The sequence below is a fragment of the Leptodactylus fuscus genome, chromosome 9 (genome assembly GCF_031893055.1).
Source record: "Leptodactylus fuscus isolate aLepFus1 chromosome 9, aLepFus1.hap2, whole genome shotgun sequence".
Lineage (NCBI taxonomy): Eukaryota > Metazoa > Chordata > Amphibia > Anura > Leptodactylidae > Leptodactylus > Leptodactylus fuscus.
In genome coordinates, this window is record NC_134273.1 from 11,947,071 (window position 1) to 11,965,207 (window position 18,137).

The 18,137-nt window shown below is 44.7% G+C and overlaps 1 protein-coding gene across 1 annotated transcript in view; it reads left to right on the forward strand.

The window, feature by feature from the left end:
• Positions 1 to 2,064: 2,064 nt before the first annotated feature.
• ST6GALNAC5 (ST6 N-acetylgalactosaminide alpha-2,6-sialyltransferase 5) overlaps positions 2,065 to 18,137 on the forward strand; it is a 77,815-nt gene continuing 61,742 nt past the window's right edge. The window contains exons 1-2 of the mRNA XM_075287805.1: positions 2,065 to 2,296; positions 3,142 to 3,339. Coding sequence (XP_075143906.1) covers positions 2,282 to 2,296; positions 3,142 to 3,339 — 213 coding nt within the window. The 5' untranslated portion in view covers positions 2,065 to 2,281. The remainder of the gene's footprint in view (positions 2,297 to 3,141; positions 3,340 to 18,137) is intronic.

An 18,137-nucleotide genomic window follows, 5' to 3' on the forward strand; every position in this document is an offset into this window, starting at 1 on the left:
TAAAAATATTGCTACTTTTTCTTAGGAAAACCTGTCTAGCGTTCCTTCTAGTTGTCTCCCTTGTAGCTAATATACAGTTCACTCTCTATTGCTAGGCTGTAATCATCGCCAAAGATGCAAGACGGGATCAAAGTGAGTAGCGGGGGAGGAGCTGGTCCGTTCACAGATGAGAGGGGCTGATTCTCTGCAAACTGCTCCGCGCAAGAGATTGAAGATTCTGCACATCACAGAGCTTACAATGTAAGACAAGTCTTCTATGTACTTGTATCTACTTTTGGCTTCTTTACTGACTGTGATCATAGATTGTTTTATGCCTGCATTCTGTATACTAGAATGCAGTGGGTACCTGCACGTATCTGCCCGATATTTGCAGTTCAGTGTCCATGGATCTCCTATATTATGGTCACTTATTATTGTACAGTTACTCCTGGCAGAATTCCATGTAAGGAAACCAAACCAGTTATAATGGATAGAGGAGGGGGCAGACGGCTCCTTATTGTACACAGAGAAATGTAAAATGTGCTGCAGCCGTAATGTGATTATCAAGGCTTATACAGTAATAGAACAAACTGCCCTCCAAGACCCTGCACTGATTTTTACATTTCATGACAATTTGAGTACCTCTTAAAGGTACATACACAGCAAAGTTGCAGTGGGGTGCCGTCCGAATGTAGTAGTACTCGTGCTCTGGTGGTTGAAGAGTTCCAAAGGTCCCTCTGCAATGTAAGGGGATCTTTTCTAAATGTGGTATTTGCTTGTAGATACAATTGCTATGTGATTTTTGGGATATTTGCAGTCCTATAGAGTAAAAATCACATTCTAGAAAAAAGTTACGCTGCAATTTGGGAAACCACTTCACTTAGCCCAAAACACCACAGACCGAAAATTCTTTGCATGTCACTATTGACTTTTCTGTAACATTGAAACATTTTGTGAAGAATCCATTCTATATGGGAAGACAAAATATTACAGAGTTGCAATTGAAAATCCTCACCAAATCCTCATCAAAATCCCGCCAATGTGGTGCAGGTTTCCCCGCGGACATCGCTGGATTTGCTGCCAAAGTCATCTGTGACAAATGTGACCCCTGCGGACCTCCTTGTACGGCACCAGATATTGTCATGGGATTTTTAAAGTCAATGTTTGCTCATTCGCCCCCCATAGGAACACACGGGCGTCCCACCAAATTTCATACTCTAGTAGTGAGCTATGACCGGAGCAGACGCTGCGAAACTGCAACACAAGGGGGTACAAACTGCAATCATAGAGAAATCTCAAGGTGTGAATTGGGTTTTATGACCTGCACGGCTTCTGGGGTCATGTTTACAGAGGAAATAGTGTAAATCTAGCGGGAATCCAGGTGGGCTGCGGCGGGGATGTCCAGGTCTGCCATATATACTATAACTCCTGCCAGTGTGCATTATACTACAGGTCTATATATACTATAACTCCTGCAAGGAATCTGGTGTGCATTATACTACAGGTCTATGGCCGTTCCCGACCAGCATAAATTTGAGTTCAGTTGCAACCCCATGTACAAGAATTACTGAGGACGCACAAGCTGCGCCTGGTGGGGAATGGATTAGGACTGGCATATAAATAAAATATATATAAAGATAATATATAGACGCACCTATAAATAAAGATAATACTGTATATAGACGCGTTTGTAATAAATCTATGATAAAATCCATTTTTAGACAAATATGTAGACACATATATAATAAAAATATTCAACCTATACACAGCTAGACACAAATCTATGTAAGATTAAATATATATAGAAATAAATAAAATCCATCTCTATGGACAATTCTAAATAAATAAAGTACATGATAAATCTATGACTCCGTCTCGTCTCGATCCTTCTGATACTACAAGGCTCAGCACTCAGCACTCACCGCCAGCCTCAGGTCTATCCTTTATTTAATAAGCTTCTATCACAGCGTTGCCTTGTGCAGGAGCAGCCGTCAGTCGGCACTAGGACCCTGCAGGCGCTGGCTGGCAGCACTTGTGTAGATCAGACAGAGCAGGGTCCAGTTTAAATCTGTCTGTAATCTCTGCACCAGCAGCTCAGGCTCAGAGAGGCTGCTGTGCCCAGTGTGCCCCCCCTGCCCTGCCTGTCCCTGCCCTGTCCCCCCCACCAAACTGCCTCTCCCTGCCTCCCCCTCTCCCTAAAGGAGATGTCACAGCATCTGTACAATGGAAGCAGCAGATAGGAGCAGAGAGCCGGCTACCTCCAGTAGCTGAGGACGCCTGATCTCCTGGTACAAGGCACAAGATGAAGACACTGCTGGTAAGTCAATTATTGCAATTAATGCCCTGGTCCTATTTGGGGTGCAAGGTGCTGCCCTGGTAGCTGAGGGGGTGGCCGGGGGTTTCAGCTCAGCAGCTTCAGTGTTAGAACTTTCCAAGACACCTTGCAGACAATAGGGAGCAGCAGGGACCATTTACCGGGGTACCTAGAGGTTAGTAGCCTTTCCCCTGCATGCACCGGCCATAAGTGTCTGCAAACCTTTCCAGGTAAATCTGCACAAGACATGCTGCTACTTGTGGTTCCCGAGCGGCTGGAGATGGAGAATCTCCGCTGGGGTTCAAGTTTAGCCTCCACTTCAAACTTGTGCGACTTGTGGGAGTTGTAGTGCGGTGACTGGTCGTGCACCAATAACTTTTAGATTTATGGGGCTGGTATAGAAGTGGTTACGTCTACTGGGGTCCCTGATCCTGGTGAGGAGGGGGTAGAGGAGAGGTACAAAGTTTTTGTCTCTTTAATAACGCTCACTGGGGTTTAAGGGTAACCCATAAATAGAATGGCAAAACGTCTCCCCAAATGTCGAGCACTTTGCACTATAGGGTGCTGGGGGTTTGGGGGTGCGGTATAGATAGTTACACATTGGTGGGTCTCACCTCCAATTCTAATAGAGCCCTAAATAGAGAGGAACCTTAGGGGTGCCCCCGTTATAGGGCACTGGAGTGGAGACATTGAATGCAAAAAACTAAGAGTGACACATGGGGTCCACAGGGCAGTGTAGGGTTAAATGTCCTGTATACCAGAGCCATGTGGCAGTATATAAAGTGCACTATAGACGCCAGGGGTAATCTGTGTAGAATAGCTGCTTACTGTGCTTCTTGTGTATACAGCGCCATGGGCTGGCAGTATTGCTAGCGCTCAGCACCATGTGTACCAGTCTGGTGATCATGTACAGCAATATGGGCAGCGTGAAGGAACAGAACCCTGCGCATTCATCAGCGGCCGTCAGGAAAGAGGGCAGGATGAGCAGCAAGGAGTACACCCCGAGCCCCGTCCTGGAGGGGTACATCAGCGTCTCTGACCACAAGGTAAGGAGGAGATATACTTATCCCAGGCTGGCGCTCTGCCAGGCAGCATCTTTATGTGCCGCTCTCCATGTGATTAATGACCCTCGCTGGCACTTTTGAGGTGGGGGAGGCACTGCTGCCTGCATGGGCGCTGTATAACAACATTGATTTGCTATTTGACATGCAGAGAAACTTGTGCTCCAGGTTTACAGCGGGTATTACCATATTCTTATCGTTGGCGGTGCCAGCCCCGGCGTCTGTTTGTGCGCCACGTTAGGATCTCGTGATTACCGGAGCCGGTGGCCTTTCACTGGGAGGCAAATGCTGCATTAAATCTCAGCATTACAGAAGCCGCTTCATCTCCCAGACAGAGCCCTGCAAAAAGCAACAGGGAGCTTCCCGCCGATGTCATCTTATGCTGCTTGCTATTATTCGATTTTTCCCCACCTCCCCTCTCTTCGGTGACCCCAGGGACCACCCACACTTGTTATTCACTTTGACAGCTTTTGGTACAGAAGCAACAGGGAATTCTGGGAGTGAATGCAAATCTCTACTTTTTGGTACTTAGTTTTGTAACGGCGTCAAATGTAACGTTTGATGATCACTTGAGAGCGGAGGTTGTGTGCGGCCATAATGGATACCATATCACAGCGCTGAGCTCCATCATGTATGCCATATGACAGCACTGAGCTCCATTATGTAATACCGTATCACAGCGCTAAGCTCCATCATGTATACCATATCACAGTGCTGAGCTGCATCATGTATACCGTATCACAGCGCTAAGCTCTATCATGTATACCATATCACAGTGCTGAGCTGCATCATGTATACCGTATCACAGCGCTAAGCTCTATCATGTATACCATATCACAGTGCTGAGCTGCATCATGTATACCGTATCACAGCGCTAAGCTCTATCATGTATACCATATCACAGTGCTGAGCTGCATCATGTATACCGTATCACAGCGCTAAGCTCTATCATGTAATACCGTATGACAGCGCTACACTCCATCATGTGTATCATATCACTGTGCTGAGCTCCATCATGTGTACTGAATGACAGTGCTGTGCTCCATCATGTATACTGTATCACTATGCTGAGCTCCATCATTGGGGTCATGAAAACTAGGATGTCCAAAATGTAGCCACAATGTGTGACAATCCACAAAACTTTCCATATTGATACATTTGTTGCAACTTGTAGTTATTTCTTATATCACTTTTGTATCCCATATCTTGTGAGTAATGTTATTGGTTGGTGTCATTTTAACTAAAATGTAATTTATGTTTGTCTAAGGCTATGTTCACATTTACGTTGAGGTCTCTATTAGGAGACTCTATTGTATGGTCTGTCTGAAACCGGCGAATGAAAAAGTCCTACTCACGACTTTTTTGCCTGCGATTTTTGGTTTAGAAACAAAGGACCAGAACAACGGACTACTGAGCCGGCACAACTGTGATCCTAGCCTGAGACATTGGGGCAGATGTGTAAGTTAAAGGGGTTGTCTGAAAGGGAGATCAGTGGAAGTCTGCCAAGGTGAGCAGCTGTGGCGCCCACTATAGGGAAGATTTAGTATTACGTGGCGTCCATTCACATATATGGTCATTGGGAGCCACTCTATAGGGATGACTTATGGATACTCTCCTCTATGTGTGACATATGTACATGGGATGTTGTAATGGGACCGCTCCATAAAATCAGGTAAAAGAGTAATAATGATAATTCTGTCTTTAGCCCTTTGAGGAGGCCACCGCTTCTCATAATGGGGCTGTGATCTATTGGCATTTGTGCACCAGATTTATTATTATTATTATTATTATTTATTTATTTTACTTTTTTCATTTTTAAGTATGAAGTCATTTTACCTTCACACTTTGGGCAGAGTTTGTGCCTATTTTATATATTGTGCTGAGGTGGTGGACCTATATTTTGTAGGTACAGGTGGTCCGAGAAGCCCCCACCAGTGTGAAGTCCTCCATTACATGGTCATTAAGGTTCTTCTGCTGGCAGCCTCCTGTCTGACAGGTCTCTACATTCCCTGTATGAACCCTCTGTGGACGTTACATGGCAGCCTCTTATCTATAAGTGTAGCTCCCGCAGTACCGTTACAATGCACTTTGGACAACTCGCACATCCATTAAGCCTGAATGCAGAAAATTGCTCTAACCTGCTGTAACCTATGGACCTGGGAGCCAAGGGCATGGAGTGGGCGTCAGGCTTACAGAATGCAATCAGATACTGAAAAATATCATCTATTAAAAGCAGCGTGACTTATAATGGAGCCGACACTGTCCATGTACATATGTGATAGCAGCCCACAAAATACCAAAGAGACGTTTCCTCCCAATATAACAACTGTAAGGGTTAAAACAGATTTTTAACCCTCCATAGTATAATGCTCTCCAGTGCCCCCTCCCACAGTATAATACTCTCCACCGGCTCACCTACGTACACTATATAGTATAATGCTACCCAATGACTCTCCTATACACAGTATAATGCTCTCCACTGGCTCACACACATATATAGTATATAGTATAATGCTCCCCAATGACTCGCCTACACACAGTATAATGCTCTCCAGTGCCCCCTCCCACAGTATAATGCTCTCCACTGAATCACCCACATATAGTATATAGTATAATGCTCCCCAATGGCTCCCCTCCCACAGTATAATGCTCTCCACTGGCCCACCCACATACAGTATATAGTATAATGCTCCCCTACACACAGTATAATGCTCACCCACATACAGTATATAGTATAATGCTCCCCAATGGCTCCCCTACACACAGTATAATGCTCACCCACATACAGTATATAGTATAATGCTCCCCAATGGCTCCCCTACACACAGTATAATGCTCACCCACATACAGTATATAGTATAATGCTCCCCAATGGCTCCCCTACACACAGTATAATGCTCACCCACAAACAGTATATAGTATAATGCTCCCCAATGGCTCCCCTACACACAGTATAATGCTTGCCCACATACAGTATATAGTATAATGCTCCCCAATGGCTCCCCTACACACAGTATAATACTCACCCACATACAGTATATAGTATAATGCTCCCCAGTGACTCCCCTACACACAGTATAATGCTCCCAGGTAACCCCTGATAAGGTATATTGCTCTCCAATCACCCCCTAGATGCTGAAAAGCCTTGCCACCATTTGCAATTTCTTTCTCACATTGCTGATTCTGTTGTTCGCCATCTGGAGTCCTCATGTAACGTAACATGGCAGCAATCTACAGTAGTTTGCAACAACCTCAATGGTTTGTTCAGCAGCCCCCGATAAGTGAGCGGGATTTGTCTCCATCTCCTGCGGACCCTCTTCTATGCTTGTGAATGGCTGCAGGCTTGAGACTAGTCCTTGCCTATGAGGATATCATTTTCAGCACTGCAGTTAGATAAGATAAGATAATCCTTTCATAGTCCCACCATGGCTGCTCTGTATGGATGTGATAATATACAAGCACACACGCAACGGACACTACACTCCTGACCACGGGGCTCCTCATATGTATATTTCTATCTGATTGTAATACAAGAGGAAAGATAAGCAAGGACACTTGTATAGAAATGACCCTGATCTGTGCAGGGTCTGGGTGTCGGACCCCATGGATCCCATACTGATGGCCGATCTTGTGAATTCCTCACTAGTAGGAAAAATCTATTTGAGCAACCTCTTTAAGTTTGAGGCCCTTGCAGATCTTTTTTTTAAGTAGGGGTTGTTGGGATCAGGAACGAGTAACCTATAACCTATGGGATTCCAGGATGACAAGCCATGATCTGGTTATTGTAGCCATTAGTAGATTGGTTAGTTTAGGAGTGCGACTATCAACCAGAAGGGGTTCGCCTGTGGTGGCCATAATTCCCAACCGCCCCAAATTTGGGTGGATTGTCCCAATTTTTCTGGAAAATTTTACAAGTTTGCATATAGGGGCATTGTTGGTTGGATCCTGGCCCCGGGGCTTAATTTTCCTGAATTTTTACTTACCAGCGTATATATCTCAAGCCCGCATTCCATAGTAGCGAGCCTTCCCCCATGTAACCAAACCGAGTCATTTCTTAACAAGAGGTTAATGTGGAGGAGAATTTCTAAAATAATGAGTTTACCAGCAATATCTCTAATTTGGGGGAATGGAGTCCCCCCGGGTGCGGTGTGTTTTGTACATGGGACCCGCGCTGTCAGGTTTTGCTTGTGTTCACTCATTTATAATTTAGAGGATTTCATAAAGGGCAGCGACTTTCACCGAGAATTGGATGGCGTACAGATCGGGTTAGGCCTCCGGGGCTCTCTTGCCAAATCCCATTTTTTGTAACAGTCTCATTGTCTTTGTCTGAAATAAGACAACAAATAGGCGGCGTTGATATCTCCAGGAATAATGGAGAACTGTAACCCTGAGCAGAAAGGAGCACAGCGAGGCATCCGAAATGTGAAGCATTGCCGGGGTCTCCATATTGAAGAGTTTGTCCGGATTTAGAAAAACATGGCCGCTTTCTTTCAAAGACCGCACCACAACAGTCCAGGGGATGTATCTTCACCGATGGAAATGGGTCTAAGCTGCAATACCATATACAACCTGGGACTAGGTGTGGTGCTGTTTTTGGAAGAAAGTGATCCCTTTAAGAAAAGACATTGTTGCATCATCTATAATAGTGGGGCAAGGGATACTTACCCATTCCAGGTCCCCCATCCTGTGGCCTCACCGGATGGGTTGCGTCAAAAGGGAAGGGAATCAGGTGACGTTGGCCGCCATTCACTTGCATCAGCAGTCACATGTTGGGTACTGGTGACATATCTTGCGCATGCGCGTGGTACAGTGCATGCACAGAACTCTCCCACCAGTTTGCATCTGCGTCCATGATGTTCTGGTCACTTTAAGGAATAGACAAGATTCTAGGTTTCCTTTAAGCTCAGGCTCGGTCTTGGCTGATACAAGGACAATTCTGGCATTTTCGGAGACGTTCTTTGCGCGCCTTCGTAACAAATAGGAATAAACAATAATGACAACCTGTGTGATTGGTCAGAATCTGCTGTAACCCGCAGGAAAGGGTCTGTCATTGAAGATCCCGCAGTGTCTAAAATTGTGCATGTAAACGGCAGTCGCTGGAGTCACGGAAACAATTCATTCGCCGCACAGTTGTTTGCAAATAGCAACACAGTGAAAATGTAGATGAGGTCTGAAATTTGGCTGTCCCAAAAAATCACATGACTGGTGTTGGAAGAAGAAGGATGCCGCTTGTCACTAATGATCTGCTGTCACGGGGAGAGCGCCATTATAGCTGATGTCTTGTCATAATACGGCTCCATGATGCCCGGGGGCGTTAGACTGCAACCTGAAAAAGACATGACTGTACCCAGCCTGTGCCCGCAGCAGGGCTCACGTATCAAACCTGTCGGTGACTGGGAGTAGCTACGTAGGGGCAGAGCGAGTACGTGCACCCCCATGATGGTGCCTGAGGGGGCAAAGGCCCCTGTAACAAGGCTCCAGTTTTATATTTGGCACATGGTTACGGACGACTTTATTACAGATTTGCAGCCTCAAGTGTTACCTAAAGTCAGATTGTCAATAACTGATGGCGATAAAAATAAGGGGCCGCCCGGCTGCTGCCGCTCCTAAAGCCCTGTTCATAAACACCTGCTACATTTGCCTGTCTTACATATTCATAGGTCCCCGTGCACCAGATGGAGGCCAAAAGACTGTAATTTTTGGGATCTGTTGCATTGGAATAATTTTTTTGCATAATACACTACCCATAAAAAGAGCTCTACCTGATCCTATAAGGGGTTCGGGGCAATGTATGACCCTACATGGCTATACGTCGGGAAAGTCTTGGGGACTCCATCCGATTCTCTGTTTCCTGGTCATCTGTGGAGACCATATTCCAGAGTCTCACCACTTAACCAGAATGGGCCCACTTTCTCCAGGGGGGCCTAGAAAAGTTGAATGGGCTGCCTCTGTGGTACATGCATCCAATGATGGGCTGGAGTGTCTCACCAGTGGTGCACCTTGCACACCCAACATTGCATTCTTCCCAGTCGTACTGCCCCACATCAGATGCCTTTTTCCATCATGGTGCTCACATCACTGCTTCGCCTGGGTGCCCCTTTCTCCACCACAGCACCTTTCTTTCAGGTACTTCCCATTTCACACTATCCTGATGGATGGTATCAGGACCCAGAGCAGGGGGCAACATCTGTAGCCGAAGATGCCAGGGAGTAAGAAGCATTGACTTATTGCAGCTACCTACCCCCAGCCTTGGCTTAGGGGCCCATCAGGTGAATCAGTGGTCTGTACAATCCTAGGATATGACCTGTGACCACTATAAAGATATATTAGGAAATTTAATTGGCATCAAATTATAGGCCTAAGATTGACAGATCGTTTGAGGGCACTCCTAGACGGACATATTTTGAGAGGTATTTACCAACCATTTGGTGATGTAAATAAAGAGGATTATCACCACCTTCACCATCACCAATTCTTTACATTCTTGTATAGCCACCGCTCCACTGATTCCATCGCAGTTGGAATTTTGTCTCTAGCCCCCACCGTTCCCGAGCAATCAGTAAAACTTGCTTGTAGCACGATAAACTAATTAGGTTGTCTACTGCTAAGTGGGCGGGCTCATTCAGGAGCAGGAAGGGGCGTGTTTTAGATCTCTCCAATCAGAGATCAAAGCTCAGAATAAGACCACCCACTTAAGAGTAGAGAGCCTAGTTGGCAGCGCTGATTTCTCGGGAACGGTAGGGACTAGAGAAAAAATTCCAACTGTGCTGGAATCAGAGGAGCAAGACCTATTAAAGAATGGAAGGTGGTGGAAGTGGTGGAGGGTCCCTTTAAATAGGCACACTTCTAATACCAAGTGTTACTTTGTAACATGTTCTCTTAAATTAGCCATCATAGCTTAGGCAGAATAGTGCCCCCTAATGTTCAAATTATAAACTTCAGGTTGCGGTGTATATAATGATAATGGGTAGGCGGTTTTTTCCACATATAGGAGTGTTTCTATGTGAACGTTGCGTTTTATTTGCATGTGGTTGTGATATTTCATTGTTACTAGCTGCGGTCAGTATGAGGGTAATTTACAGAGCAGCATAAGGAAAACAAAACAAAGATGTTGGTTCGGGTTTATTGGTCAGCGACTAATGGTTGGGTTTACATGACATTTTAATGTTCTTATTTTCGGCATTGTTGCAACGACTTGTTATTTACTCGGTGGCCAGATGGATTCCCGTCTACATAAATGATGCGATTTGGAACATTAAGCCGACGTTAGATGAAGACGCTTCTAGCAGCAGATTTCTGATTAGAACGGAAGAGTCTGCAGATTATGACACCGGAGCCCCGTATTCCTCAAGCCGGAGCAGGCAGAGCCCCAGCCTAAAAAATTGAGATGGACGGGAGAAAAGAAGCTCTGAAGGACACGTTTTCATTTCGCAGAACAAAAACACATCTCGCAGCTTTCCTGCTTTCGCGCATTTTGCTCAGCTGGCTTTGACACATTTCTTTTAGCTAATAGATTTTGCTGGGTTTGTCGTACGGTTCGGTGAAGGATAAAAATTCAGATGAAGTAGAGCCGAGTGCGTTCCGGGCTCGAAACAAGTGCCAGATTGTCAGAAGTGTTTTGAGACGTTTGCCGATCTTATCCTGTTCTGATTCTAAGATGGAACGTTAATATCCGTGTCCGCTACTGGAACCTTTAATGTTTCGATGCATCCAGAACTAAAAAAATTAAAAAAAGTTTGCAGTCAGACGTGGGTAAAAAATCCCCTATGGTAACAGACTGCAAAGAAACATTGTATAGTCAGATTCTAAAGTCCCACGTTGCGGAAACGTAGCGTTTTTTTGTTACAGATTTTGTTGCGGTTTTTTTGAGCCAAAGCCAAGAATGGCTACAAAAGGAATCCCTCTTGTAGCCATTCTTGGCTTTGGCTCAAAAAACCGCAACCAAATCTGCAACGAAAAAAGCTGTGTTTCCGCAACGTGGGGCCTTAGCCCTACTCCTTCTCCCACTTCCTGCTAGCATTCTTTAGGTAGGGAATAGAGATGAGTGAGTAGTATTCGAAACGGCAGTTTCGAATAGCACGCACCCATAGCAATGAATGGAGCCGGCTGGCACGTAGATGGGGCCGGTGTCCTGCCGCTTAACCCCCTGCGTGCCGGCTGCATCCATTCATTCCTATGGGTGCGTGCTATTCGAAACTACCGTTTCGAATAGTACTCGCTCAAGTCTGTTACAGACTACAAACTGTGTAGTCGGGGGCTCAAGTCTGTCCTATGGGGGAAATGGAAGTAGATGGAAGGGGGTATGACTGTGTGGGATCAGACTACGCAGGATTTGTTTGTAGTCTGTTACAATGGAGACGCATAAGAACTGTATACTCAACATGGTAAGAGATTTTAACAAATTTGATTCATGCTTTATTTTCGGTGCACTGGATCATTTTGGTGGCGAAAATGGACATGCCCTTTAAGAGAGAGGTTGTAGGGTTCTATATAAACAGATGTAGCAGTGCTAAGTTTTCCCTATCAGTATGTCTTTGTAGGATTGGAAGAAATCCACGCAAACACGGGGAGAACCTACAAACTCCTTGCAGATGTTGTTCCTGGCGGGATTCAAGCCCAGGACTCCAATGGTGCAAGACTGCGGTGCTAACCACTGAGCCACCGCGTTGCCCCTTATTCTTCTGATTTCATGTGATTTTGGATGACCTTGGTGAGAAAACCTCTGCAAAAAAGTATCTTAACAATGGCGCGAGCAGAAATGGAGCCTTGGACAATCACCCGCTAATACCTTTTGTTCGATGTGGGACTACTACTCCCATTAGAAGCCTCTGAAAGCGGGTAAATTACCGTTCTATAAGAGGAATATAATTTCCCGGCTTCTTTTTGCAGTGATCAGCCATTAGGATAAGTAGATATGGATTTTTATGTAGCTTTAATTTCTCTTTATGAAATGATGATTATACCTGAGGTGCGGCACAATCCAGCGCCGCGCTCACAGTTCACGAGGAGACGTCGCCGCCTCTGATTTATGGCTAATGGAATGAAATTCTCCCTTTCTACCTATATGTTAAGAGGATGAAAGAATTCATTATTTTACACTAATAATGATGTGAACGACGTTCCTAATGTCCCCGCTCCTCAGGTCATTGCTTCAGTAGAAAAATACAAGACACGGTTATGTTTTTAACACAGATTTATGGCCTCTCCTTATATTTGTATGCAGGGTCTATTACTAAAAAGATCATTTTCCATCTGTCTGTGACCTGAGAGCGCGACATGAGGGGGAGTGTAAGGGGGTTTACTAAAATCTCTTACAAATATGGATCTTTGCGATTTTTCCATCTGACAAGTTGCTTCTAGAAAGTTGGGTGACTTCCAATATGGCTGCTATTACAGCAAGGAGTTGGATGGCTCAAGGACTCCTAATGTACATAGGAGTAGTATTATAGTAGTTATATTCCTGTACATAGGAGTAGTATTATAGTAGTAATATTCTTGTACATAGGAGCAGTATTATAGTAGTTATATTCTTGTACATAGGGGGTAGTATTATAGTAGTTATATTCTTGTACATAGGAGCAGTATTATAGTAGTAATATTCTTGTACATAGGAGCAGTATTATTGTAGTTATATTCTTGTACATAGGAGCAGTATTATAGTAGTTATATTCCTGTACATAGGAGCAGTATTATAGTAGTTATATTCTTGTACATAGGAGTAGTATTATAGTAGTTATGTTTTTTTATCACTTAGTTTGATAATTACTTTGCATTTACTATAAGTATGTCGGATCACTGACATAGCATCAATTCAGAAAAATAGAGAGACACAGGATTGGTGCGCGCCTCTCTATGAAGTTTAGTTCTATGTGATGAATAAATTAAGGAAACCACTCGCCTTGTAAGAGATGGATTCCTCTTTATTTACAGTGTATTTCTATGTAGAGGGTAATTGACTCTCTACCTATAGGACAATGTATAAAATATAAGGAATACTTAAATGCTATCTGAGGTATATATAGAAATACCTTACTATATATACATGAAACCGGTAATGGTTTGGGAGCAATCAGTCCAAACCACAGAATAGGCACCAAGTGTCCGATCACTGGCGGTCACCAGAGCCCATGTGAATAGGGTGGCGGTGTGCCCACTGCTCCATTCACTTCTATGGGGATGATTCAGAGCTGTGCCAGGCCATCTGTGGGTTCCTGTATAAGTGAATGGGGTGGTTATGGTGATGGACGTGCATTACCCCCCCATTTGCATGCAGCGCTTGGGGACCTCCAATCTCTTTCAGTGATCGGACACTTATAGAGCTGCTTCGGTTGTGCGGTTTCTTTGCCTTTTTGTCATGAGACCCATCGCCATGTCTCCGGAGCCTAAGAAAAGTTGGCTGAGCCTGCCGATATACGTCGTCTGATACAAACTCTCAGCTGCGTTTAGGTCAGAAGTGTTTTCAGCTGTGAATATAATTCAGAATAATTCTTGTGCGCTGTGTATTATCGATCTTGTTCCAAAAATACATCCTAGTCCCCAATCCAGACCTACAGCTAGAGCTACACGTGCCCCGAGCCCGAGCAGGTTTGTGGTGCGTCCTGTCAAATGCAAAATATAAAGGCAAGCAGCTGGAGGATGATGACACGAGGTAAATAGGAGATCTCGCCCGGCTATAATTGGGCACTTACACTCAGCGGGAGCCGATCGATTAGAAGATTCGGCCCAGGAAGGTCTGTCGAAAACTCCCGGAGCCCATTGTGTATTCATGAACAATACAGTGAACTGTCAATTGTCAGAGTCTCCTTGGAAGTCGTACATGAGGTAGCCTCCGCTTCTCACATCTTTAGGTTTTAATTGTCGTCAGATATTTTTTTTGCTTTTCTTAAACGATTAATTGTTGCAGACACGTTTCCAGCTAAGAACGGGGCCCCGCTGAGATAAGACGCGCCTTCCAAGGAAGTTGACAATTTATGTGACTTACCGAGTGATGCGCACAAATAGCACGGCGTTAATTATTCATCGCCATCAGCGTGAAAGAGCTCGGTGGATATTTCATGTAAAGAGAATATTGAAATTAAAGGCGAGCTCCACCTACATTCAACGAACATAGTCAGCAATTATAAGGGGGGTTAAAGATGGCTACATTTTAGCATTCTTTTTTTTTTAAAATAAATTCTTTATTTATAAACATGCACGAAGTAAGTCAAACAAAACAGATACACAGCGAGGCCGAGGCACCCGGACCCGTAACAGCAAAATATACAAGTGAAGCGTTCCAGGCGAACAGAACACACACCTAGCACAGAAAAGAGAGCTCACAGGGGCAGACATCGCAGACAAAGACAGGGGGAAGTACAGAACAGGAAAGAGGGAATGGGTTACAGCTCCGAGCACCGGCCAGGCAACCAGCAAACACATAAATCACGACAACCAGCCAGGTCAATGTACCTATGGGTACCTTTAAAGAAAATCCATGGGGTCCAAGCCTCCACATAAGCCTCTCGAGGACCATCCAGGAAGTCCCTTTTCAAGAAGGTGAGTGCCACAGGAGGCCTCTACGGTGGAGCCTGCAGAGAGTCAGCAGCCCAGCGCTGCCGACGAGGCAGAGAAGAGGAAGAAGAGCTCGCAGTGGACACAGCAGCAGGGAGAGGGTAGTCCAACCAAACCGGAAGATGCAAGGCAGGCAAGTCCAGAAATTGGGCCAGAGCAGAAGCCTGGTCAGGGGAATGAAGAGCAAACACAGTTCCATTGCGGCGGACCTGAAGATGGAAGGGGTGGCCCCATCTGTAAGAAGCCCCAGCATCCAGAACCATTTGCAGGACAGGCTTGAGAAAACGTTACATGGCCAGGGTACGACAAGAGACGTCAGGGAGAAGTTATATCGGGAACTCCTGGAAGGAAACCAGGCCATGACGCCAGGCAGCTTGCAAAATGTCTTCCTGCTAGCTCCCTCTAGTGGTGGCATGTAACTAGAAATATACTATATTTTGTATGTTCCCATCTACGTCCTTTTGATCCATTCCGGTCCATCGGAAGAGCAGAAGAATGCATAAAACAGTAAATTCTGGGCTGTCTATAGATATACAAGACAAAAACGGATCCTAAGGGAGCTCATCGGCTATCGTGGTCTATGGGGTAGGTAAAGTTCTGCTTGGCATAGATGTGAATGTAACTATATCAAGGCATAAAACTTGTTTGCTGAACCCCCAATGGTCAGCTGTGGGCTGTGGAAAAACCTGGCACTAAGTGTTCAGTTTCCCTGCAGCGCCAAACACAGGGGGAATAAAGAATTACACATTGTCCATTCACGTGAGAGTTTTGTCTGTGTAATGTAGTTCAGGACGGTCCGCCAGAGTGGAAGACTCTCTTTGTAACCACTCTCCTCTGTGGTCAAGAATCCTTTACAATTGGCTTGGATTTCTTTAAGGGTGTATTAATATAGATTTTCTAAACTAGACAACTCTTTGACTTTACCCCTTTCACCCCTTCCACTCTTTGCAGCATTGATGCGCTGATTACAGTGCAGTTGGAATTTTGTCTCTAGGCCCATCCGTTCCCAAGATATCCTTTCTATTAGTTCCAACTATCATTATGCTCAGCCTGCTCCCTACTGTCTGGTGGGTGGACCTTGTCCCTCTGCTACATTTAGCACCGCCCACTTATCAATAGGGATCCTAATTAGGGTTCTGAAACTAACAGCAAGGATAGCTCAGGATTGGTGGGGACTAGAGAAAAAATTCCAACTGTGCTGGAATCAGTAGAGCAGTGACTACGCAAAGATTTGGAGTTGGTGGAGGTGGAAAAAGGTCCCCTTTAAGAACAGCATACTATATTTGGGGTTTGACCCTTTTAGAGGTTTTCTAAGCTTTTTGTGTGAATACCTTTTATTCTGTAACGAACATTGAATAAAAGTTCAGAGCTGGAGCGAAAATATATTAGCATTTCATTTCTACAATAAAATAGAAGCGTCAGAATGGCGGATGAAATATCTGGCGTCGGCCGGTGGGCGAGAAGTCCTACTGTTATCTCTTGTGTATCTCTGCTTTGTGAGCTGTTGTTCTCTTCCTTGGCCACCTGAAGAGGGAGCGGAGACTCCGTGATTTGCTGCTCATAAAACCGCTCGGCGGGACGTAATTAGATTTGGTAAATAAAAGTCGTTTTTCCTCCTTTCTTTTCTGTAAACTGATATTTTGATGGTGCGATCATCTGCAGCACACGTAAGGCGGTATTCACACATCACAGAACATTCATGTAAATGTCCCTAATATAAAGAGCGGGCAGTCCTCTCGGAAAGCAAAATGACAATCGCTCTTAAAATTGCGCAATGGGTTGTCGGTTACATAGCGGTATAATAGATCTTAGTACGTACGTGGTGTGAAAGTTCCTTGCCTCTTATTTTGTGCAGTGTTTCCTTTGTTAGAGCAGAAGTTTGTCCTCCAGAGCTGCTCTTGCTACCAGGAAGTGGAAACCATAGTCGGCCATTTTGGGTCAATTGGAGGACATTTCGGGGGGTAAAAGGCACAGCCATATTGGTTGTCACTTGAATACTTTTCTGTTTTTCATCCTTCGTGCACCAACAAAAGGACAATTTTCCCATCGATTTTTTTAAGTAGACCAATATGGCGGCACTTCCTGTTGCCACTTTTAAAAATGGCCGCCTCCTCAACACTAAAAAAATGTCACTCTCTCTGTAAGTAAATGAAATGAGTAATCGATGCCAAACTTTTTGCTCTAAGTTCTAAATGACTAATAGCTGAGGTCTATATTTCAGATAAAATTCCCCTTAAAAGGGGACCATTCACCATATCCACCAACTTCAGCTCTCTGTATCCTTTAATAGTCGCCGTTCCACTGATTTCAGCGCAGTTGGAATTTTTTCTCTAGCCCTCACCATTCCTGAGCAGTCGTTTCAACTTCTCCTTCCTACTGTCTAGTGGGCAGTCCCAGCCTGTCTGCTGTAGTCTAGGACCGCCCACCTGACAGTAGAGAGCCTAATTAACATATTGAGTGCTGAAACTATTAGGACTGATTCCTCGGGAATGGTAAGGGCTAGAGAAAAAATTCCAACTGTGTCGGAATCAGCAGAGCGGCGCCTATTACAAATGCAAAGATTTGGATTTGGTAGAGGTGTCAAAAGGTCCTCTTTGTAGAAAGACGCTTTTACCGTACGCCAACACTCATCTCATTGTAGAAAATACCGATTCAGTTTCTATTTCTGTGAGCCATGAAAGACAGCGATGACCTAGAAAAATATTCAGATGATCCTGGGCGAGTTTTGCGTTTCCATAACTGCAGACTGCGAGATTGGCGGCTGCATCTGTCGTTACTTTGTGTCAGACAATGTGCGTATTGTGACGCCTCTGATTATTCTGATAGTTGCGCTAGGAAATCGATATCAATTTAAATGTTAGGAAGATCAATTTGCTTCATGTTTGTACAAAGTCCTGCGGGGCCCGGTGTCAGGATACAGTAACACAAGATGTCATTTCATTAGCCATTGTCAGGCTCCAGACGTTAGATTGTCAGTTCTCCGACTTCGCCGTGTCCAGAGCTGTCATTTCTTTACAACGTACTCAGCAGGAAAAAATAATGGGTCATAAAATCTTCATTTAATTAGGATTTTAAGGGAATTTTATGACTTTCCGGGAAGCTTGTTAAATTGCTATTAAAACCACTACTTAAGTGTACGCGGCGTCCTGTATGTAGCAGTGCTGAGTATGTTATCTGTGTTACACTTGGATAATCGTACCGCCTTATTGTTGCGTTTAAAGAGGACCTTTCAC